Source organism: Thalassophryne amazonica, chromosome 14, assembly GCF_902500255.1.
Source record: "Thalassophryne amazonica chromosome 14, fThaAma1.1, whole genome shotgun sequence".
NCBI classification, from domain to species: domain Eukaryota; kingdom Metazoa; phylum Chordata; class Actinopteri; order Batrachoidiformes; family Batrachoididae; genus Thalassophryne; species Thalassophryne amazonica.
In genome coordinates, this window is record NC_047116.1 from 85,896,516 (window position 1) to 85,922,579 (window position 26,064).

At 42.4% G+C, this 26,064-nt stretch overlaps 1 protein-coding gene across 1 annotated transcript in view; it reads left to right on the forward strand.

Annotated features, from left to right (window-relative positions):
* Window positions 1-26,064, forward strand: part of LOC117525160 (secretin receptor) — an 88,255-nt gene that overhangs the window by 21,667 nt on the left and 40,524 nt on the right. Inside the window, exons 3-4 of the mRNA XM_034187009.1 lie at window positions 9,730-9,825; window positions 11,557-11,657. Of these exons, the coding sequence (XP_034042900.1) occupies window positions 9,730-9,825; window positions 11,557-11,657 (197 nt within the window). The remainder of the gene's footprint in view (window positions 1-9,729; window positions 9,826-11,556; window positions 11,658-26,064) is intronic.

Here is a 26,064-nt window from a genome sequence, read left to right on the forward strand (position 1 = left end):
AGCCTGTAAATATGTTTATTTCTGCTCTGAAGTTGGACATTTTAACATGGACTTGAATGGGAACCCGCTCGTTTTTGGAGCCAAACTCAAGTGGCCAGTCAAGGAACTGCAACTTTTTCTTTTTACAGGAGGGCCTCATCTGAGCCCATTGAAGCTTACCACTGGATTAGACCCCCCATTTCCAGAAGCCAAATGTAATTGGACAAACTAACACAATTATAAATACAAGTATTGTAGTTAATATTTGGGTGAAAATCCTTTGCAGTGACTATGTTTACATAGACAGCAATAATCTGGCTAGTTGATCTTATTCTCAATAAAAACAATTTTTGGATTATGGTGTTCACATGAGTCATTAATGGAATAGTGCATATATATTCCTCTTTACATGTTACAGAAATAATTCATGGCTGTTATGGGTTGCAGAAAGCTGTGAAAACTCAAATAGTTCATCACAGGCTGATAAAAGTGCATGCACGTCTCCAAAGTACTTCAGAAATCAGACTACTCTACATGTCTTAATTAGATTATTGCTTACTCTAATGGTGACCTAATTCACATTAAAGCAATCAGAAAATGATGTTTACATGACAGTGTCTTATTTAGAGTATTGTCTTAATCAGGTTCAGATCAGATTTATTTCTGTCCATGTAAGTGCAGCTAATGACTGAAGTCTGGAAAGAATGGAATCACTAAATGAATGATGAGAGCATTTCTGCTTTGTCAGGCCTTTCCTGCAGCCTCCTTCAGTTGCTGCTTGTTTGTGGGTCTTTCTGCCTTTGGTTTTGTCCTAAGTAAATCATTTCTGTCTTGAGGAGCTCTTTTGTTGCTTTGGGTCATTTTCCATCGACATTGTGATGTACTATTGAATCAGTTTGTCAGCATTTTCCTGAACCTGAGCAGAAAGTTGCAGTGTGGACATGTGTGGCAGCTTACACCAAGTTTGACAGATGATGTGGTATACTTTGGATCAGGAGCTCTTTCTTTCCTTCTCCACTGGTGTCTTTTCCCGTCATCATGGTACTAGAAGGGCCTTTATTGTCATTACGTACATACATACGACATTTGTCTTCTGCATTTAACTGATCCTAATTACAGTTAAACACAATCCAACCACTAGGTTAATCTTGATTTGATCTTTCCATAGAATCTTGTTCCAGTGCCTACAGAGAGTACCATACTCTTTGTGTTTCTTAATGATTGATGTAAATCAATTGCATGACATATTCAGTCACTTAGAAATGTTCATATATGAATTCCCTGTTTGTCTGAGGAAACCTGGCTGTGATGATGATGATGATGATTTACTGTCCCTTGTCACCATTTCTGCTCATATATGAGATTTCAAGACAGTCAGGTACCGTAAGTTGTCCAGTTTGGTGATTTTAGAGTTTCTGCTTTTTGCGAATGATGTGGGTCTCTTGTCTTGATCAGACATTGACCTCTGATGTTGCACTGAGCAGGTCTGAGGCTGAATGTGAAGAGACTGGATTGAGGATCAGGGCCCAGTTTCATAAAGCAGTCTAATCTTTCAGTCTATTAAACTTACTTAGTTGCCAACAGCTAAACTTGTAGATTAGCTGTCTTAGGTTAGTTGATTTTTACAGGCATAATGGCCTTGCAAGTGTCGTTGCCAAGAAACGCCTCCAATGCGCAATAGTTTTGTTTACTTCCAGGTTGGTCACTGTCATGAACTATCCAGCCTTTGTTTCGTTAACTGGCTTTAATGACATTTTTGAATACGAGGTGTATTAGAAAAGTATCCGACCTTATTATTTTTTTCAAAAACCATATGGATTTGAATCACATGTGATTACATCAGACATGCTTGAACCCTTGTAGGCATGCGAGAGTTTTTTCACGCCTGTCAGTTACGTCATTCGCCTGTGGGCAGTCTTTGAGTGAGGAGTCGTCCACCCGCTCGTCGATTTTTTTCATTGTTTAGGAATGGCTCAGAGACTGTTGCTTTGTTTGATAAAAAAATTTTCAAAACTGTAAGGCACAACTGAGTGGACACCATTCAATAAATTCAGCTGGTTTTCGGTAAAAATTTTAACGGCTGATGAGAGATTTTGGTCTGGTAGTGTCGCTTTAAGGACGGTCCACGGCGCCTGACGGCGATCTGCGCTTCGAGGCAGCAGCGTCTCGCCGTTTCAAGTTGAAAACTTCCACATTTCAGGCTCTGTTGACGCAGTAAGTCGTCAGAGAACAGAGAACTTTCAGAAGAAGTCGGCATGAGGAGTTTATTCGGACATTCCATTGTTAACGGTCATTTTGTAATGAAAGAACGTGCGGGCAGAGTCGCATGTCGGGCTGGACCCGACCGCGGGGGGTCGCGGCAGGAAAAACACCTCCGTTGGAAATCTTAACGGGCAAGTTGGAACATGCCCAAGCTGTTAAACAATTTCTCAGTTACTCACTTGTTGAAAGCCATTAAAAGCCACCTGAATTCTACAAATGGTTTTCAACACGGAGGTGTTTTTCCTGTCGCGGCGCACACAGATTTGCCGAGTCGTCACGGAAACGACTCGGCGAATTTGCGCGTACGTCTTTAATTAAAAAAATGTCCTTAAACAGTGGAATGTCCGCATAAATTCCTCATGCCGGCCTCTTCTGAATCTTCTCTGTTCTCTCACGATGTCCTGGGTGAATTAAGCCTTAAATTAGGATGTTTTCAGCTCGAAACAGGCCGACGACAGCGCCTGGAAGCGCTGCAGGACGTCCCGCTCCGTGGGAAGTCCTTACACCGACAGAAACACCCCATAATCTCTCATCAGCCGTTAAACTTTTCACAGAAAACCAGCTTAATTTCTCGAATAGTGTCCACTCGGATATTCCTCACAGGTCCAGAAAAAATTTTGATAAAGCAACGCGCGCCGCCTCGAGCAGCGTGTGAAACAAAGGAATTCAGCCGAGAGGGTGGGACCACATCTCACTCAAGGCCTGCCCACAGGGAAATGACGTCACCGACACGCGTGAAAAAACTCACGCATGCGCACGAGGGTTCAAGCATGATTGGTGTAATCGCATGTCATTCAAATCCATATAGTTAAAAAAAAAATAAAAGGGTCGGTTTATTATCTAAGAGACCTCGTACATACGAATTGCAGAACAACATGCTCAGCACTTAGCCTAGCAGTTCTGCTTCTACACTTCCTTTGAGCCTTTATATGCACATAACGCTGCTCAGTGAAACAGTGACGCCCAGTGGCTATATGTGAGAACTGTCACAAACACATCATGGCAGTCGTCTGCTGCAACCATGGCCAAAAGCGGAGGAAGTTCTCCTTTTGGAGGAATACCAACAACGTAGGGGTGCTCTTGAGTGTTCCATCATGTACTGGTACATAATAGCCACTGTTTTTTTATGTAAGACACTTAGGTATTGTCGACTAAAATAAGATTAGCCTGCTCTGTACTAGGCTCAAAACTTTAATCAGGTAACGTGAAACTTTAGCTGATTAAGCTCTTTGTGCAACGACTAACGTCAAAAAAAAATTGTCAACTAAGTGAGTTTAGTTGACTAAACAAGATTAGGCTTCTTTATGAAACCAGGACCAGCTCTTCCAAATCTGAGACCACAGCCCTCTATCGGAAAAGGGTGGATTGTGCCCTCTGGTTCAGGAGAGAGCTATCACTCTAAGTGGAGGGATACAGGAGAAGTCAGCCCAATGCAAACTCAACCCCAGGTATGAATTGGGCTCTTGGCTAGTCCTACCCCTAACCCGGGCTGAGTTGTTAAACTGGGCCAACTTCTCCAGGGGGCCGAGTTATATTGTTACCAAGTGGAGGAGTTTAAGTATCTCATTTTTTTGTTCATGAGTGGGGGTAAATTGGACCATGAGATGGATTGGGGTATCATCTGATGTTTTATGGATGCTGTGCAGTCATGGTGAAGAAGTAGCAGAGCCAGAAGGCAAGACTCTTGATTTACCAATCAACTTACACACCTATCCTCACCTATGGTCATGAAATTTGGATGGGGTTAGAACCTCGACTATCCGGGAGGAACTCAGCTGAGGTGGTTTGGGCATCTGGTGAGGATTCCCTCTGGTTGTGTCTCCCTATGGAGGTGTTCCAGGCACATCCAACTGGGAGGAGGCCCTGTGAAAGACCCAGGACACACTGGAGAGATTATGATTCCCAGCTGGCTTGGGAACACCTCAAAATTCCCCAGGAAGAGTTGCAGGATTTGACTGAGTCTCTGGAACATGGGATGAGATCCTTGGTCGACTGACACCACAACACAGACCCAGAAAAGAAAGTGAATGAATTGAAGTTTATCAAAGGATACTAATAATGGAGTGACAGTCTTAATGTTCAGTGACAGTCTCACGGGGACCAAAGTTTGAAAGTGGTGTCCTTCTTTAAAGTGGTGGCCATTTTTGGTAGGGGTCAACTATTGGTCAAAATTTAAAAATGCTCTGATTGTGATTAAAAAAATAACATCAAATGGCTTGTCTTGTCCAAAACCATAGTTTGCCAAACCTCCAACCTTTATATTGAGTTACTATGTCCTTGGTTAAATTTATCAGATCAGTAATGTTAAGATCATCCAATTTGGACAATGTTTGGTGTCTGACAATGTTTTAAAACATAACGAGTTCAACTGAGTTATGTTCAAAAAATGAAAGGGCAACTTTAACCCTGAAATTTCATAACAGCTGTGAAAATGAATGTTTCAGTATCTGGCGGTAAGGCATGAATGAATGAATGAATGAATGAATGAATGAATGAATGAATGAATGAATGAAAACTGTTTATTTCGAACATTTGATACAACAACAATTACAAGATAGATCAGTAAAGACAACAACAAAAAAGTTCCTACTGTGTACCCAACATGTCCGAAAAGGGGTAGGGTGAAGCATCAGCTTATTTATCCCTACCCCTTCTTCCCCACAACCAGTAATACCACATGCCACATATACACATAGATTCCTACACACCTAAACCGATATCAATATATATATATATATATATATATATACACATACACATACATATACACATCAACATACATACACATATACATACACATATATACACATATACATATATACACATATACATATATACACATATATATACACAAACATAAATATACACCTACACATACCTACTTACATACAAAATACTATATATTTACAAGCCGAAGCAAAAAACAAAAACACCCTAACCCTCATTACCCTTCCTCCTCCCTATACCCAGAAAAAAACATATTTTTGTACCGCTGTTTGAACTGGTTCATGCTTGGACATTGCTTGAGCCCCACTCCCAATCTGTTCCACATCCTCACCCCACAGACAGAAATACAGAAACCTTTTAATATTGTTCGTGCCCACTGATGCTTTAAATTAAATTTCCCCCTCAGACTGTAATCCCCTGATCTGTTAAAAAACATATTTTTAATATTTGCTGGAAGTAAATTGTTTATTGCTTTATACACAATTTGTACTGTTTGAAAATGAACCAAGTCTGTGAATTTTAAGAATTTGGATTGTAAAAATAGTGGATTTGTATGAGCTCTATAGCCAGTATTATGAATAATTCTTATAGCTCTTTTCTGCATTACTGATAGTGATTGTGTTGTACCTTTATAAGTATTACCCCATACCTCTGCACAGTACTGTAAATATGGTAAAACCAGTGAGCAGTAAAGAATGTGGAGTGAGTTGTGGTCCAGAATATGTTTCGCTTTGTTTAGAACTGAAATGCTTCTTGACAGTTTACTTTGTATATGTTTTATATGAGTCTTCCAGTTTATCTTATCATCTATTATCACCCCCAGAAACTTATTTTCATGTACCCTTTCAATATCTACCCCCTCGACTTGTAACTGAACCTGTATGTCTGTATTACAATAGCCAAATAACATGTATTTTGTTTTACTTAAGTTTAATGATAATTTATTTCTGTCAAACCATATTTTCAATTTTCCCATTTCTATACTGATCCTCCTCAGTAACTCCTGCAAATCCCCCCCTGAACAAAAAATGCTTGTGTCATCTGCAAATAATACTAATTTTAATATTTTGGAAACATTGACAATATCATTTATATAAATTAGAAACAGTTTTGGACCCAATACTGACCCCTGTGGGACGCCACAAGCATTGTCCAAGCATGATGATGTATATTCCCCCAACTTCACAAACTGTTTTCTGTTACTTAAGTAGCTTCTCACCCAGTGCAACACCAACCCCCTAATCCCATACTGTTCAAGTTTATTGATTAATATGTCATGATTAATTGTATCAAAAGCCTTTTTAAGGCTATAAATATTCCAACTGAATGTAATTTGTGGTCTATGGCGTTTGTAATCTCCTCAACTGATTCTATTAATGCAAGTGATGTTGAACTATGTGCTCTGAATCCATATTGACTATCAGTAAGTAATTTATGTTTATTTATGAATTTGTCTAATCTATTATTGAATAACTTTTCTAATATTTTGGAAAATTGTGGAAGCAAAGAAACAGGTCTATAATTTGTGAAGTGGTGTCTATCCCCAGTCTTATACAGCGGCACAACCTTAGCTATTTTCATTTGATTGGGAAATTTACCGGTTTGAAATGATAAATTACAGATGTATGTTAATGGTTCTACAATCCATTCAATGACCTGTTTTACCACCACCATATCAATTTCATTTAAATCGGTAGATGTTTTATATTTACAATTACTCACAATGTCTATAATTTCATTTCCATCCACTGCTGTGAGGAACATTGAACAGGGATTTCTTTCTATGAGATTATTATCCCAATCCTCAGGTTGGGAATCGGGAATTTTTTCTGCCAAGCTTGGTCCAATATTTACAAAAAAATTATTAAAACCGTTGACTACCTCATCCTTATTTTCCTTCTTGACATTATTATCAATGAAATACTGAGGGTAACTCTGTTTTTTATTACCATTTTTGATAATGCTATTTAATATATCCCATATTCCTTTAATATTGTTTTTGTTATTATATAATATGTTACTATAATATTCCTTCCTACATACCCGTATAATATTAGTTAATCTATTTTTGTATTTCTTATATCTATTTTCTGCCTCTTTAGTCTTTAGTTTTATGAATTCTCTATACAGTGTATTTTTCTTATTACATGCATTTCGTAACCCTTTCGTCATCCATGGTCGATCTTGGATTTTTTGTTTTCTGTAGTCTTGTTTAATTGGACAATTTTTATCATATAATGATGTAAGTATTTGTAAAAAAGTTTCATATGCACTATCAACATCACTTTCACTGTATACCTTTTCCCAGTTTTGCTCCTGTAAATCCTTCTTTAGTGTGTTCATGTTTTCCTCTGTCCGCACTCGCCTGTATTTTATTTTCTCCTCTGGCTGATTCCGCCGATGGTTTCTATTATAAACGATGAAAACTGGTAGATGATCACTAATGTCATTGATTAATAATCCACTCACAGTGTTATTCTCAATATCATTGCTGAATATATTATCAATTAAGGTGGCACTATGGGATGTAATTCTGCTTGGCCTGGTGATTTTTGGATATAAACTCATACTGTACATTATACTGATAAATTCATCTGTTATTTTATGCTTATTTGGATTGAGCAGATCAATATTTAAGTCACCACAAATGAACACAGTTTTTTGATTAGTTTTTGAGAACATTTTTCCCATACAGTCAGTGAATGTTTCAATACTAGATCCTGGTGCTCTATATATACAGCTGACTAATACATTTTTGCTTTTTTCTTCACATATTTCAATAGTTATACATTCTAATAAGTTATCAATCACAGTTGTCATATTGTCTACTATTTTATAATCCATGTTCTTATCCACATACACAGCCACTCCTCCTCCACTCTTATTCTGTTTACACAATTAAATTCATATCCATCCAGTTCAAAATCCATTCCTTTATCTTCATTGATCCATGTTTCTGATATAGCAATTATGTTAAATATTTTTTTAAACTGACTTAAATATTCTTTAATGTTGTTAAAGTTTGCATATAGACTTCTGCTGTTGAAATGGATTATTGATAATTTGTTATCCGTTTTAATGATCCGATTAAACTGTTCATCTGTATAATAGCAACAACTGTCATTGATATTTGAGAAGAAATTATTGTCCGGGTCTATATCGTGCTCCAAGTCCAGTACATTGTGGTCTGTGTATTTAAATGTTCTCAGTTCTACTTTTCCATGATCAGCAATCCTTTGAGTTATATCCTTCTTGTCTCCAGATGTAGATGAATAGGTTCCTCTGGTCTGTGTCATGGTGTTGTGATGTGTTTGTGTCCTCATACCTTATTGGTCATATTTGTCTAGATCCTCGCTTTAAGAAACACTATTGTTCATATTTGTCCAGCTCCTCGATGTTCCTTATTGCCATGACTTTTGCTTGTTCTGGTGATCCGTTCAGTTTGATGAATATTTTACAGTTTGAAGTCCATGTGTGCTGGATTTTTCCCTGTTTCTTCAAGAAGCGTGCTTTCCTGGCGATGTCGGCATTCGGTTTGGTGAGATGTTCATTGATGAATACGTTTGTCCCTTTCAGTTTTCTTCCTTGTTTTAACAGTGCTGTTTTGTGTTTTCTGTTGATGAATCTCATGATGACGGTTCGTTTATCACCGTCATTTCTCCGGGGCAGAGGGTGGCACGCTTCAATGTTATTTAAATCCATTTCTATACCTTTAGATAGGAGGAAATCAGCAACCTGTTTTTCCACAGAGCTGACCTCCTGTTCACTGGGCTCCCCTCCGCTCTCATCTGTTACCGCCCGTGCGTAGGACCGTGGTTTGATGTGAAGACCTGTGATGATGACGTCGTTAATTCTGGTGTACTGCTCCAATTCAGCCACTCTATTTTCCAGCTGCACCAGATGCCGGTCTTTCTCGGCGTTCTGGAGCCGTAATGCCTTCACCTCCTCCACCAGATCCATGATTGATTTCTGTTGCTGCTTCACAACAGAAATCTCCTCTGATAAAAAGTCCAGAGATTTTTTAATATCGTCACCTTCCTCCGCTGTCAGAACCTTCTTAGGCCCCATGGTCGGCTTATGAGCAGCTTGTCGATCGCCGATGTTAACAGCCTGCGTTGTTTGTCACCGGGATGGATCTGCACTGCGCTGGTGCCGCGCGGCCTCGGTGTTTCCGCGCTGATGGATCCGCGGTGGCTGCACGAGGCCTCGGGGAAGCGGCACTCGTGACGCGCGGCTTTAATGACGCAGCGCGCGGCCTCAGTGAATTCACCACGTTGGGCCTCGGACGTTGTTGCTGTCCAGTCGCGGGGCTAAGTTGCCGGTTGAGGTGGTATTCCCACTGTCCGGGTTGGCAAACACCGACGTGGCAGATGGCAACTACCACGAATATAAATAGCAGAATATAAATATAAATATGAATATAAATAGCAGAATAACTGCACTCGGCTTTCCACTGGGTTGTTGTGGTCTGTAGTGCAACCACTTCATGCTGCCTTACAATAGCAATACACAAACACTGCACCTGACCACTCGTGATTTTAAGACCTACACAACCACTGGTACACAAATGAGTGCAAGTTCATTTGTTGCTTAGACATCATAGGTGCTTTGGTGTGAAAATAACAAACCGATTGTAAGATTGATTTGATTTGATTAGATACAGTATATCCTCTGAAATTACACCCAACTATCTTCAGCAGCACAAACTTAACATATTGTACAGATTTTATGTTTTTAGTGATCCACTGTTTTGTCAAACAGCCTGTGGGGGTTGGTGGGACCTTCTAAACTGCTGGCCCCATGCTGCCGTTGGAGAAGTTGTATCTCAGCCCTGTCCCAGATTCCTGCACACCACAGGTTAGTCATATTCAGATGTGCATGTGAAGCAAAATATCAGAAACATTTGGACAAAAATAAATTCAACACCAGAACAAGCACAAAATACAAATGTGAGAAATGACAAATGCCAGACGAAAACATCTGTCAATTCCTTGGGGGCTTATCTTCTTTCATTACTGATATGATCTGTCCTATCCTCAAGTGTCTGTTTTCTTATATTCTGTCGTGGTGTTTCCTGATGTAAACTCCATGAATCATGTTTGGGTATTTGATTAGTTCTTCACTCATGGTACAGATGTTGCAGTTATTTTCTATCTGTTCACTGTCTCACGGTTTTCTCTCTCTCTCTCTCTCTCTCTCTCTCTCTCTCTCTCTCTCTCTCTCTCTCTCTCTCTCTCTCTCTCTCTCTCTCTCTCTGTGTGTGTGTGTGTGTGTGTGTTCTCTGCCTCCCTCTGAGGTCCTTTTGTGGTATTACAATTTGTCCACTTTGGTTACCCTTTGTCAGTTAATTTCTCTGCACATTTCCAAACCATCTCAATCTCCTCTCTGTGATTTTTGTCTCCAATCCATCCTATCTTAGCTGTCCATTTGATATGTTAATTCAAATTATTTTATTTATACATTGCCAAATCACAACAAAGCTGCCTCAAGACGCTTCACATGAGTAAGGTCAAACCTTATCAAACCCCCTTGAGCAAGCACATAGGTGACAGTGGTGAGGGAAAAACTCTCTCTGATGATGTTGAGGAAGAAACCTCAAGCAGACCAAACTCAGAGAGGGTGACCCACTGCTTAGGCCATTCTAACAGTTAGGTTTATACAAACTTTTATGAAGCTGAAGTAACAGGAAACAAAAGGCAGAATAGCATCACAAACTGCATTACTGAGGTGAGCACACAGTCACTGGCACCACAGGCAGGGTGTAGTGAGACCAATCACTGTCCTGGTGTGCAGGGCCAGCGTCCATCCATTACCTCGTTAACTTCATTCTCATAAAAGCTGTCTTCATAGAACACTGCATCCTGGCTCTCACTTCCACCCTTCTAGTTTTCCTCTTCTCCCACTGTCTCTGGGCATGTTCTCTTCTTCTTCTTTGCCCTGCAGTAGCCCAATTTCCTCCTGAACTCTACTGGGCAACAGCACTAGTGGTGGTCACTATTAACCCGATCCAGTATGAAAATTCAATCTGTGACCTTTGTTGGCTTTTTATGTGCTTTGCTCTCTTTTGTTGCCCTTCCTGCCACATTACTTATTTATTTGGGCTTGGGATGGGTACTTGTTGTGCTATAACCATGAAAGCCTAAGGACTGGAACCAACCCAAACTAAACTGTTCTCAAAATCAGATCAAAATGACTTTAATTCAAATGTAAGACAACACCGAACAGTACAAAATATCCCCTTGATGTAATTGTTAAATTATTATTTGAGGGCCTAGCCCACTTGCTACAATAGCTTCCTTAGCTACTGAGCACATATAGCTCAAAACTGAGGCTGTTAAGTTAATTTATGAGCATGTATTCTGAACTCTGTGTTCAGTATCCTGCTAATATGCATTCATCAGGTCAGACTGCTACGCTGGTAGTGGTTTTATTAAAAAGTTTGACTGATATCAGTCAGCCACAAATATGTTTGTTAAACTCTGGGTTTCCTGATCATGATGAAATGCTTAGAATGTAAAGCTGCTGAATTTCAGTTGAAATTAGAGAACCATCTGAACTCGGTGGACTGTGTTCCATTTGTCTTTGTAGGGAGAGTGTTCAGGAACTGTACAGAGCACGGTTGGACTGATTCCTACCCTCCACATGAGATAGCGTGCAATTATGGCTTCAACGAAAGTCTTCCTTTGGAGGTACGACTCTTGTTCCTAATGTTGGTATTTTTTTGTTTTTTAAGAGCTACTGAGGTTTTCAACGGGATGGCTGCTGCCTTCTAATGGACTTTGTTGTTTTCCCAGATACTTTCGAAAACTGATCAAAATGCTTGCAAGACGACATACTGAGCGCCAGTGTTCATAACGTTACATTTCATATCCGCAAAAGTCAGAATGGGACTCTTTGGTTAAACTGCCTTTAGCCTGACATGACCTGGTGAACACATGAACTGAATGCTTTACTTTATGGCAAATCCTTTAAACTGTCTTATATCCTAGACTTAGACAAACATATGCTAAGCTAGCTAGTGTGACTGTAAAGAGATTATATTCACAGTTACTACATCAAGGCACCGTATTTGTTCCTTTCAGGATCATCTTACACCTGATTGAAGACCGTGTGTGTTGTTGTTGGTGTTGTTGGTGTTGTTTACAACAGTTTATACTACAGCATAGTAGATTTATTTTAGTTTATAAAATTAGATGGCATGTCATGGCTAGCTAACAGATAACTTCAAAGTGATGTCAACATCCAGCTTGCATCCCCAGTAATACACAACACCATTTTTAGAGAGATAAGTAACTCTCGAGCAACCTGTGTTGAACTGGAATTCAGCTGAGATAAAATAGGCTCTATCCGTCCCTCACTCGTGAACAAGACCCCGAGATACTTAAACTCCTCCACTTGAGGCAAGGACACTCCACTGACCTGACGAGGGCAAAGCACCTTTTTCCAGTGGAGAACCATGGCCTCGGATTTGGAGGTGCTGATTTTCATCCCGGACGCTTCACACTCAGCTGCGGTCGCGGTATCGGACCGTCGTGGTGAAGAGAGAGCTGAGTAGGGGGGCAAAGCTCTCGATTTACCGAACGATCTACGTTCCGATCCTCACCTATGGTCATGAGATCTGGCTCATGACTGAAAGAACGAGATTGCGAGTACAAGCGGCCGAGATGAGTTTCCTCCGCAGGGTGGCTGGGCGCTCCCTTAGAGATAGGGTGAGGAGCTCGGTCACTCGGGAGGAGCTCGGAGTCGATCCGCTGCTCCTCCACGTCGAAAGGAGTCAGTTGAGGCGGCTCAGGCATCTTTTCCGGATGCCCCCTTGATGCCTCGCTGGAGAGGTGTTCCGGGCACGTCCCACTGGGAGGAGGCCCCGGGGAAGACCCAGGACACGCTGGAGGGACTACATCTCTCCGCTGGCTTGGGAACGCCTTGGGGTTCCCCTGGAGGAGCTGGAGGAGGTGTGTGTGGATCGGGAGGTCTGGGCGGCTTTGCTTGAGCTGCTGCCCCCACGACCCGACTCAGGATAAAGCGGAAGAAAATGGATGGATGGATGGATGGATAAAATAGGCTATAGCGAGAGCGGCACTGCTTATGGATGTTCTAGAACATACCTGGCAGGAGGAAAAAGTAAGTGTCTGTTATTCTGATAGAACAGGCCAAAACGAAAAGTTAATTTTGAGTGTACAAGTTCATTTAATTTGGCTCTTCTCTAATCCATATGGGTCAAAATTATATCAACAGGCTCAAATATATACATACACCCCCACTAATATGTGGTTAAATGTCCTTTAGCAAGCTTCACCTTGACCAGATACTTTGGTTGCCATCAGCAGCTTCTGGCATAATTCTGGCTGAATATTTGCCCACTTTTCTTGGCAGAATTGGTATAGTTCCTGGCACACACCCAGCTTTTTACCATAGTACACAAATGTTTAATAGGATTGAGGTTGGAGCTTTGGGAAGGCCAATCCAAAATCTTAATGATAGAATAGAATAGCCTTTATTGTCATTGTAAAACAAATTACCCAACAAAATTGGTGAATATCTCCCATATTGCCTGTTGAAAAAATATTGCACATGATTAAAAAAAAGACAATAATGAAATAAATAATACACATAATAAACATGCAAGTGTGAAAAGCTAAAAAAAAAAACACCATACAACACAGTCTGGATTGGTTTGGATACTCTGTAAAAGTCAGTGACTATCCTTGAGTGATGGACCATGGATAAAAGGTGCTTTTTAAGTGGTTTGTCTGGCTCTTTACACTCCTGAACTTCCTGTCAGAGAGCAGAAGGTTGAAGAGACGCTAACCAGGGTGTGAGAGGTCAGACAAGACTTTCCTAGCCCTGGTGAGACCACGACAGCTGGCGATGTCATCAGACCCGGGGGGTAGCTGATGATTTTCTGAACTGTCTTTATCGCACTCTGCAGGGCTTTCCTGTCTGCTGCTGCACAGCCAGCGTGCCACACTGTGATGCAGTATACCAGCATGCTCTCTATTGTGGAGCAATAGAAGGTCAACAGCAGTTTGACCTCCAAGTGGGTTTGTCCTCAGTAATCTCAGGAAATGGAGCTTCTATTGAGCCTTCTTAGCCTGCATTATCCAACCCACAACCAGGTCTGATGTGTGTTTGGGATCATTGTCCTGTTGGCTATTTCAACAGGACAATGGAGAGAACTTTCTAACTATGATCAGGGAACTGAAGCAGAAACATTAATACAAAGAACCAAGAGAAAACTCCACAACTAGCCAGTTATGGCCATGTGCAACCATCTAGCTGTTCATTTGAGGTGACGATTAAGAATTTGGAGATGGTCTTTCATCATTATTCCATCCTCTCTGTGCAATGCACCAGTACCACTAGCAGTCAAACAGCCCCAGATCATGATGCTGCCACTGCCATGCTTGACCGTTGGTATGGTGTTCTTAGGATGATGAGTGTATGTAAACGTCTGACCCCAAGGGTATTATTTCTTTATTTATATAATTATGGTCGTTTTTATAGGTTCTAGAGTTAGAACTAGAGATCATACAAAAAATATAATCTGTTGCTGTAGGCCAAATTCTACACCAACCATAATTTCTCATGTTGTCTTATAGTATGTTATTGCCCATATACAGTGGGGAAAATAAGTATTTGACCCCCTATCAGTTCTGCAGGTTTTCCCACCTACAAAGAATGGAGAGGTCTGTAATTTTTATCATAGTTACACTTCAACTGTGAGAGACAGAATCTAAAAAAAAAAAAAAAAAAAAAAAAATCAAGAAAATCACATTGTATGATTTTTAAATAATTAATTTGCATTTTATTGCATAAAATAAGTATTTGACCCCCTAGAAAAACAGAGCTTAACAATTGGTACAGAAACATTTGTCTGCCATTACAGAGTTCAAACGTTTCCTGTAGTTCTTGACCAGGTTTGCACACACTGCAGCAGGGATTTTGGCCCACTCCTCCAATACTGAGGGAAGGAGGTTGTTTGCCAAAATCTTGCAATACATGACCCCATCCATCCTCCCTTCAATACGGTGCAGTCGTCCTGTCCCCTTTGCAGAAGAGCACCCCCAGAGTATGATGTTTCCACCCGCATGCTTCACGGTTGGGATGGTTTTCTTGGGGTTGTTCTCATCCTCTAAACATGGTAAGTGGAGTTGATTCCAAAAAGCTTTATTTTGGTCTCATCTGACCACATGACCTTCTCTCATGCCTCCACTGGATCATCCAGATGGTCACTGTTGAACTTCAAATGGGTCTGGACATGTGCTGGCTTGAGCAGGGGGACCTTGCTGCCCTGCAGGATTTTAAACCATGACAGCATCATGTGTTATTAATGTAATCTTTGTGACTGTGGTCCCAGATCTCTTCAGGTCATTAACCAGGTCCTCCTGTGTAGTTCTGAGCTTTCTCAGAATCATCCTTACCCCACAAAGTGAGATCTTGCATGGAATCCCAGACCGAGGGAGATTGACAGTCATCTTGTGTTTCTTCCACTTTCTAATAAATAATCATAACAGTTGTTGTCTTCTACCAAGCTGCTTGCCTGTTGTCCTGTAGTCCATCCCAGCTTTGTGCAGGTCTACAGTTTTGTCCCTGGTGTCCTCAGACAGCTCTTTGGTCTTGGCTATGGTGGACAGGTTGGAGTGTGATTGATTGAGTGTGTGAACAGGTGTCTTTTATACAGGTAACAGGTTCAAACAGGTGCAATTAATACAGGTAAGGAGTGCAGAATAAGAGGGCTTCTTAAAGAAAAATTAACAGGTCTGTGTGAGCCAGAATTCTTGCTGGTTGGTAGGGGTTCAAATACTTATTTTATGCAATAAAATGAAAATTAATTATTTAAAAATCATACAATGTGATTTTCTGGATTTTTTTTTTTTTTTTTTTTAGATGCTGTCTGTCACAGCTGAAGTGTACCTACAATACAAATTACAGACCTCTCCATTCTTTGTAGGTGGGAAAACCTGCAAAACTGACAGGGGGTCAAATACTTATTTTCCCCACTGTACATCTTTATTAGAAGGAACAATATACTATTTTTCTGTTGAGAAACAAAACTGTGAGTCTCTGCTACCAAGCTGCTATTTGTGCTCATTCATCATTTTGGTCTGTGGTCTCTCTCATATTTATGCAAATCCTCATCCATCTAATCTTTTTTTGTGACAAGCAGATTCCATTTAAATAGCTGTCATTGTTAGTTTATGCAAACTGTTTGGAAAGGCAGATAGAGCAATTTGTCTCAACACGGCAATTTAGACATTTAAAAACTTTACGCAAACAGAAAACTGTCTTAAAGCTCTTATTGTTTTAGAGATTGTTACCATTGGGGCCAAACAAAGATATTTAAAGAGGTGACACCTCACCCTGTGACGTCAGTCTGTCCCAAACCCCAGCCTCCGGTCATATTAAATGAAACAAATGCATAAGTGGGAAATCTTGCACATCCATAAATGGCTGCTTGAGGCTGGCTCCAATAGGTAGTTGTTCCCCGTAGACACCTATGTTAAAATCCCCAACATTAGAATAGAAAAAAATATGGTGGTATAAAAGCAAACAAGACAAACTTTTTTATCTATATTGCTAGTTTCCCCTTTCATGAGAAGTGTAAGGGGCAGGGGGGTGATTTTTTTGTAACTCATCAATTTAGAATATTTTAAGCCATAATATTATGAATAATTAGGGGTAGTGGGGAGGAGAAAGTCATGTTCTGGCACAGTCCAAGGCACCTAGGTTAGTGTGAGTACAGTACAGCCTAAGAGTAGCATGGCATGTGCATATGAAGTGGGTGGATGACAGAGAGAGAGAGCAAGCTTTCTAGCTATAATCAGGGAGCTGAAGCAGAAACATAAATACAAAGAAACAAGCGAAAACTCTATAACTAGCCATATTTACTCATACAACCATCAAGAATTAATTAATTCCATTATTTTCTACAATGTATCCACACTCATTCCAAGTAAGAGTCTCAGGGGAGCTGGAGTCTATCCCAGTGGTCACTGGGTGAGTGGTGGAGTACACCATGGACAGGCCTCCAGTCTGTCGCAAGGCCATACTGGTGTGGATTCAGATATACAGTACTGTTCAGAATAATAGTAGTGCTATGTGACTAAAAAGATTAATCCAGGTTTTGAGTATATTTCTTATTGTTACATGGGAAACAAGGTACCAGTAGATTCAGTAGAGTCTCACAAATCCAACAAGACCAAGCATTCATGATATGCACACTCTTAGGGCTATGAAATTGGGCTATTAGTAAAAAAAAAAAAAGTAGAAAAGGGGGTGTTCACAGTAATAGTAGCATCTGCTGTTGACGCTACAAATTCAAAACTATTATGTTCAAACTGCTTTTTTAGTAATTCTGTGAATCACTAAACTAGTATTTACTTGTATAACCACAGTTTTTCATGATTTGTTCACATCTGCAAGGCATTAATTTTGTTGGTTTGGAACCAAGATTTTGCCCATTTACTAGTGTGCTTGTGGTCATTGTCTTGTTGAAACACCCATTTCAAGGGCATGTCCTCTTCAGCATAAGGCAACATGACCTCTTCAAGTATTTTGACATATCCAAACTGATCCATGATACCTGGTATGCGATATATAGGCCCAACACCATAGTAGGAGAAACATGCCCATATCATGATGCTTGCACCACCATGCTTCACTGTCTTCACTGTGAACTGTGGCTTGAATTCAGAGTTTGGGGGTCGTCGCACAAAGTGTCTGCGGGCCTTGGAGCCAAAAAGAACAATTTTATTTTCATCAGTCCACTAAATATTCCTCCATTTCTCTTTAGACCAGTTGATGTATTCTTTGGCAAATTGTAACCTCTTCTGCACGTCTTTTATTTAACAGAGGGACTTTGCAGGTGATTCTTGCAAATAAATTAGCTTCACACAGGCGTCTTCTAACTGTCACAGCACTTACAGGTAACTCCAGACTTTGATCTTTGATCATCCTGGAGCTGATCAATGGGTGAGCCTTTGCCATTCTGGTTATTCTTCTATCCATTTTGATGGTTGTTTTCCATTTTCTTCCACACCTCTCTGGTTTTCTTTTTTTTTTCTTTTCTTTTTTTTTTTGTCCATTTTAAAGCATTGGAGATCATTGTAGATGAACAGCCTATAATTTTTTGCACCTGCGTATAAGTTTTCCCCTCTCCAATCAACTTTTTAATCAAACTACACTGTTCTTCTGAACAATATCTTGAATGTCTCATTTTCCTCAGGCTTTCAAAGAGAAAAGCATGTTCAACAGGTGTTGGCTTCATCCTTACATAGGGGACACCTGATTCACACCTGTTTGTTCCACAAAATTGACGAACTCACTGACTGAATGCCACACTACTATTATTGTGAACACCCCATTTCTACTTTTTTTTACTAATAGTGTTGTGTGAGCCGCCAGAAGAGGAGGTACTGCTAGCCCACCACCAGAGGGCGCCCTGCCTGAAGTGCGGGCTTCAGGCACGAGAGGGCGCTGCCGCCACAGACACAGCCGGGGGTGACAGCTGTCACTCATTATCTCTTGACAGCTGTCACCCATCTACACTACATCATCTCACTCCATAAAGACCGGACGTCATCTCCACCTCGTTGCCGAGATATCATCTACCTGTGAAGGTAGTATTCTCAGCCGTAAAGTAAACTGTGTGTCAGTCTGAACTCTTTTTGCAGCTGTTTTCCTGTGGTATTCCTTACCGGCGTTTGGTGTGATCAGCGACGGCTTCGCTTCACACATCTACCAGATAAGTGAATAGACAGAAGCTGCACGAGTGTGTGATTAGAGGTGGAGGTGACTTTCCACCTTCTGACTGTTTTTGTTACTGGGTGTGCACACACCCACGTCTCACTGTTTGTGCTCCTCGCCAGCAGTACCAGATCCGACAGTCGGGGACGGTGATCACCTGGGAATTCGGGACTTGGCGGCTCCAGTATTCACCGGGTTCTGTGGCGGCGGAAATCGTGTGGTTCCGGCTCTTCTCAGGACAGACGTCTTCTATCCTCGAGCCTGCCCACACGTCACCTTTGTGGATTGACTGTTATCAGATTCTGAGATTGTCTGTATATTCGTTGTGCACATTCACAACATTAAATTGTTACTTTTTGGCTCATCTATTAACCGTTCATTTGCGCCCCCTGTTGTGGGTCCGTGTCACTACACTTTCCCCAACAGGATATCTCGGCCAACGTCATGGTTCCCGAGGGGCGTCAACCATCTGTTGGACAGCCAATGGAAGAGCAGGGTGCACAGGCATCGGCTGGAGGCGTGATTGGTGGGTTGCAGCACATCCTCACCGCCTTTACTGCTCGGATGGACCTGATGACCGAGCAACACATCATCCTTAATCGCAGGATGGAGGCTCTCACCGCACAGGTGGAAGCGCGCACTCAGGGCGCTGCTGCAGCTCCTCCTCCTGCCGACCCGGTGCCACATACAGACATTCCACTGGTCATTCAACGACCCTCCCCACCATCCCCTGAAGCATACATAAGCCCCCCAGAGCCGTACGGAGGTTGTGTGGAGACGTGCGCGGACTTTCTTATGCAGTGTTCGCTCGTCTTTGCACAGCGTCCCGTGATGTAGGCGTCTGATGCCAGCAAGGTGGCTTACATGATTAATTTGCTTCGAGGTGAGGCACGCGCTTGGGCTACAGCGCTTTGGGAACAAAGTTCACGGCTCCTTGCCTCTCATACTGGGTTTGTGAGGGAGCTCAGAACTGTTTTTGATCACCCTAACAGAGGCGAAACCGTGTCTACCGTGCTGCTGTCAATGAGACAGGGGCGCCGAAGCGCAGCCAAATATGCAGTCGACTTCTGCATCACGGCTGCGAGATCCGGCTGGAATATGACTGCGCTCCGCGCCGCCTTCATAGACGGACTGTCGTCGGTCCTGAAGGAGCACCTAGTGGCTAAGGAGGAACCGCGGGATTTGGCTGAGCTTATCGATTTGGTTATACGATTGGACAATCGGTTAGAAGAACGCCAATGGGAGCGAGGCGAAGGGCGCGGTCAGGCACAAGCCGTCCCTCTTCCTCCCGGGTCCGAAAGGGAGACGTCTTCCCCACGCTCCACAGCCACAGCGCTCCGTGTGGCTACAGCTCCCCCTGCTGATGATGCTAGGGACACGAGCAGGGCCACATTCAGACAAAGGAGGCTGGTCCGCGGGGAGTGCTTTCTCTGCAGCTCGAGTGAGCATCAGCAGAGAGACTGCCCCAAACGGCCAAAACACAAACGCCCTACCCTTAGAGACTGTGATGAGCGGGGGTCAAAACATTCACGTGGGTCATACTCATCTTTCAACACGACTCCCAGTTACAATCCTGAGTGGGGATTTAACCCTTCAAGCCCCAGCACTGGTGGACATGGGGTCAGAAGGGCAAGGGAGGTAGGGCTCCCTCTAGTGGTGCTTTCTTCCCCAGTGAAGGTGCGAGCACTAGATGGCACTCTTCTCCCTTTTATCACACACAAGACACTACCTGTAACCCTGGTAGTGTCTGGGAATCACCGGGAGGAGATTGAGTTTTTTGTAACTCCTTCTACCTCCCGCGTGATTTTGGGCTTCCCATGGATGATTAAACACAATCCCCGGATTGATTGGCCGTCTGGGGTTGTGGCTCAGTGGAGCGAAACCTGCCACCGGAATTGTTTAGGATCCTAGGTTCCTCCCAGTGTAAACACTAAGGAGGAGGTTAAAGTCCCTCCCAATCTGACAGCGGTGCCGGTTGAGTACCACGACCTTGCTGACGTCTTCAGCAAGGATCTGGCGCTCACCCTTCCCCCACACCGTCCGTACGATTGTGCCATTGATTTGGTCCCGGGCGTTGAGTTCCCGTCCAGCAGGCTGTACAATCTCTCACGTCCCGAGCGCGAATCAATGGAGACCTACATCCGGGACTCATTAGCTGCCGGGTTGATCCGGAATTCCACTTCCCCAATGGGTGCAGGTTTCTTTTTTGTGGGCAAGAAAGATGGCGGACTCCGTCCATGCATTGACTACAGGGGGCTGAACGACATAACGGTTCGTAATCGATACCCTTTACCCCTGTTGGATTCAGTGTTCACGCCCCTGCATGGAGCCCAAACTTTCACCAAACTGGACCTTAGGAATGCGTACCACCTGGTTCGGATCCGGAAGGGAGACGAATGGAAGACGGCATTCAACACCCCATTAAGTCATTTTGAGTACCTGGTCATGCCGTTCGGCCTCACTAATGCCCCCGCGACGTTCCAAGCATTGGTAAACGACGTCTTGCGGGACTTCCTGCACCGATTCGTCTTCGTATATCTGGATGACATACTCATCTTTTCCCCGGACCCTGAGACTCATGTCCAGCATGTACGTCAGGTCCTGCAGCGGTTGTTGGAGAACCGGCTGTTTGTGAGGGGCGAGAAGTGTGAGTTTCACCGCACCTCTTTGTCCTTCCTGGGGTTCATCATCTCCTCCAACTCCGTCGCCCCTGATCCGGCCAAGGTTGCGGCGGTGAGAGACTGGCCCCAACCAACAAGCCGTAGGAAGCTGCAACAGTTCCTCGGCTTTGCAAATTTCTACAGGAGGTTCATTAAGGGCTACAGTCAGGTAGTTAGCCCCCTGACAGCCCTGACCTCTCCAAAAGTCCCCTTCACCTGGTCTGATCGGTGCGAAGCCGCGTTCAAGGAGTTGAAACGCCGGTTCTCGTCTGCACCAGTTCTGGTGCAGCCCGACCCTAGCCGCCAGTTTGTGGTTGAAGTGGACGCCTCTGACTCAGGGATAGGAGCCGTGCTATCCCAGAGCGGAGAGACCGATAAGGTTCTTCACCCGTGTGCCTACTTTTCTCGCAGGTTGACCCCAGCTGAACGGAACTATGATGTCAATCAATCAATCAATCAACTTTTTTTTTATATAGCGCCAAATCACAACAAACAGTTGCCCCAAGGCGCTCTATATTGTAAGGCAAGGCCATACAATAATTATGAAAAACCCCAACGGTCAAAACGACCCCCTATGAGCAAGCACTTGGCTACAGTGGGAAGGAAAAACTCCCTTTTAACAGGAAGAAACCTCCAGCAGAACCAGGCTCAGGGAGGGGCAGTCTTCTGCTGAGACTGGTTGGGGCTGAGGGAAAGAACCAGGAAAAAGACATGCTGTGGAGGGGGGCAGAGATCGATCACTAATGATTAAATGCAGAGTGATGCATACGGAGCAAAAAGAGAAAGAAACAGTGCATCATGGGAACCCCCCCACAGTCTACGTCTAAAGCAGCATAACCAAGGGATGGTCCAGGGTCACCTGATCCAGCCCTAACTATAAGCCTTAGCGAAAAGGAAAGTTTTAAGCCTAATCTTAAAAGTAGAGAGGGTATCTGTCTCCCTGATCTGAATTGGGAGCTGGTTCCACAGGAGAGGAGCCTGAAAGCTGAAGGCTCTGCCTCCCATTCTACTCTTACAAACCCTAGGAACTACAAGTAAGCCTGCAGTCTGAGAGCGAAGCGCTCTAATGGGGTAATATGGTACTACGAGGTCCCTAAGATAAGATGGGACCTGATTATTCAAAACCTTATAAGTAAGAAGAAGAATTTTAAATTCTATTCTAGAATTAACAGGAAGCCAATGAAGAGAGGCCAACACGGGTGAGATATGCTCTCTCCTGCTAGTCCCCGTCAGTACTCTAGCTGCAGCATTCTGAACCAACTGAAGGCTTTTTAGGGAACTTTTAGGACAACCTGATAATAATGAATTACAATAGTCCAGCCTAGAGGAAATAAATGCATGAATTAGTTTTTCAGCATCACTCTGAGACAAGACCTTTCTGATTTTAGAGATATTGCGTAAATGCAAAAAGGCAGTCCTACATATTTGTTTAATATGCGCTTTGAATGACATATCCTGATCAAAAATGACTCCAAGATTTCTCACAGTATTACTAGAGGTCAGGGAAATGCCATCCAGAGTAAAGATCTGGTTAGACACCATGCTTCTAAGATTTGTGGGGCCAAGTACAATAACTTCAGTTTTATCTGAGTTTAAAAGCAGGAAATTAGAGGTCATCCATGTCTTTATGTCTGTAAGACAATCCTGCAGTTTAGCTAATTGGTGTGTATCCTCTGGCTTCATGGATAGATAAAGCTGGGTATCATCTGCGTAACAATGAAAATTTAAGCAATACCGTCTAATAATACTGCCTAAGGGAAGCATGTATAAAGTGAATAAAATTGGTCCTAGCACAGAACCTTGTGGAACTCCATAATTAACTTTAGTCTGTGAAGAAGATTCCCCATTTACATGAACAAACTGTAATCTATTAGACAAATATGATTCAAACCACCACAGCGCAGTGCCTTTAATACCTATGACATGCTCTAATCTCTGTAATAAAATTTTATGGTCAACAGTATCAAAAGCAGCACTGAGGTCCAACAGAACAAGCACAGAGATAAATCCACTGTCCGAAGCCATAAGAAGATCATTTGTAACCTTCACTAATGCTGTTTCTGTACTATGATGAATTCTAAAACCTGACTGAAACTCTTCAAATAGACCATTCCTCTGCAGGTGATCAGTTAGCTGTTTTACAACTACCCTCTCAAGAATCTTTGAGAGAAAAGGAAGGTTGGAGATTGGCCTATAATTAGCTAAGATAGCTGGGTCAAGTGATGGCTTTTTAAGTAATGGTTTAATTACTGCCACCTTAAAAGCCTGTGGTACATAACCAACTAACAAAGATAGATTGATCATATTTAAGATTGAAGCATTAAATAATGGTAGGACTTCCTTGAGCAGCCTGGCAGGAATGGGGTCTAATAAACATGTTGATGGTTTGGATGAAGTAACTAATGAAAATAACTCAGACAGAACAATCGGAGAGAAAGAGTCTAACCAAATACCGGCATCACTGAAAGCAGCCAAAGATAACAATACATCTTTGGGATGGTTATGAGTAATTTTTTCTCTAATAGTCAAAATTTTGTTAGCAAAGAAAGTCATGAAGTCATTACTAGTTAAAGTTAATGGAATACTCAGCTCAATAGAGCTCTGACTCTTTGTCAGCCTGGCTACAGTGCTGAAAAGAAACCTGGGGTTGTTCTTATTTTCTCCAGTTAGTGATGAGTAGAAAGATGTCCTAGCTTTACGGAGGGCTTTTTTATAGAGCAACAAACTCTTTTTCCAGGCTAAGTGAAGATCTTCTAAATTAGTGAGACGCCATTTCCTCTCCAACTTACGGGTTATCTGCTTTAAGCTACGAGTTTGTGAGTTATACCACGGAGTCAGACACTTCTGATTTAAAGCTCTCTTTTTCAGAGGAGCTACAGCATCCAAAGTTGTCTTCAATGAGGATGTAAAACTATTGACGAGATACTCTAACTCCCTTACAGAGTTTAGGTAGCTACTCTGCTCTGTGTTGGTATATGACATTAGAGAACATAAAGAAGGAATCATATCCTTAAACCTAGTTACAGCGCTTTCTGAAAGACTTCTAGTGTAATGAAACTTATTCCCCACTGCAGGGTAGTCCATCAGGGTAAATGTAAATGTTATTAAAAAATGATCAGACAGAAGGGAGTTTTCAGGGAATACTGTTAAGTCTTCTATTTCCATACCATAAGTCAGAACAAGATCTAAGATATGATTAAAGTGGTGGGTGGACTCATTTACTTTTTGAGCAAAGCCAATAGAGTCTAATAATAGATTAAATGCAGTGTTGAGGCTGTCATTCTCAGCATCTGTGTGGATGTTAAAATCGCCCACTATAATTATCTTATCTGAGCTAAGCACTAAGTCAGACAAAAGGTCTGAAAATTCACAAAGAAACTCACACTAACGACCAGGTGGACGATAGATAATAACAAATAAAACTGGTTTTTGGGACTTCCAATTTGGATGGACAAGACTAAGAGACAAGCTTTCAAATGAATTAAAGCTCTGTCTAGGTTTTTGATTAATTAATAAGCTGGAATGGAAGATTGCTGCTAATCCTCCGCCCCGGCCCGTGCTACGAGCATTCTGACAGTTAGTGTGACTCGGGGGTGTTGACTCATTTAAACTAACATATTCATCCTGCTGTAACCAGGTTTCTGTTAGGCAGAATAAATCAATACGTTGATCAATTATTATATCATTTACCAACAGGGACTTAGAAGAGAGAGACCTAATGTTTAATAGACCACATTTAACTGTTTTAGTCTGTGGTGCAATTGAAGGTGCTATATTATTTTTTCTTTTTGAATTTTTATGCTTAAATAGATTTTTGCTGGTTATTGGTGGTCTGGGAGCAGGCACCGTCTCTACGGGGATGGGGTAATGAGGGGATGGCAGGGGGAGAGAAGCTGCAGAGAGGTGTATAAGACCACAGCTCTGCCTCCTGGTCCCAACGCTGGACAGTCACAGTTTGGAGGATCCAAGAAAATTGGCCAGATTTCTAGAAATGAGAGCTGCTCCATCCAAAGTGGGATGGATGCCGTCTCTCCTAACAAGACCAGGTTTTCCCCAGAAGCTTTGCCAATTATCTATGAAGCCCACCTCATTTTTTGGACACCACTCAGACAGCCAGCAATTCAAGGAGAACATGCAGCCAAACATGTCACTCCCGGTCTGATTGGGGAGGGGCCCAGAGAAAACAACAGAGCCCGACATTGTTTTTGCAAAGTCACACACCGATTTAATGTTAATTTTAGTGACCTCCGATTGGCGTAACCGAGTGTCATTACTGCCGACGTGAATTACAATCTTACCAAATTTACGCTTAGCCTTAGCCAGCAATTTCAAATGTCCTTCGATGTCGCCTGCTCTGGCCCCCGGAAGACAATTGACAATGGTTGCTGGTGTCGCCAACCTCACACCTCTCAAAACAGAGTCGGCAATCGAGAACTCCTTGCGGTGAAAGAGGCTCTTGAGGAGTGGAGACACCTGTTGGAGGGAGCGTCTGTGCCTTTCACGGTTTTCACTGACCATCAGAACCTGGAGTATATCAGGACCGCCAAGTGGCTGAACCCCAGGCAAGACTTCCGAATCACCTACCGCCCCGGGACCAAGAACCAGAGATCAGATGCATTGTCCCGGGTGCATGAAGACGAAGTCAAGACTGAGCTGTCGGATCCACCGGAGCCCATCATTCCGGAGTCCA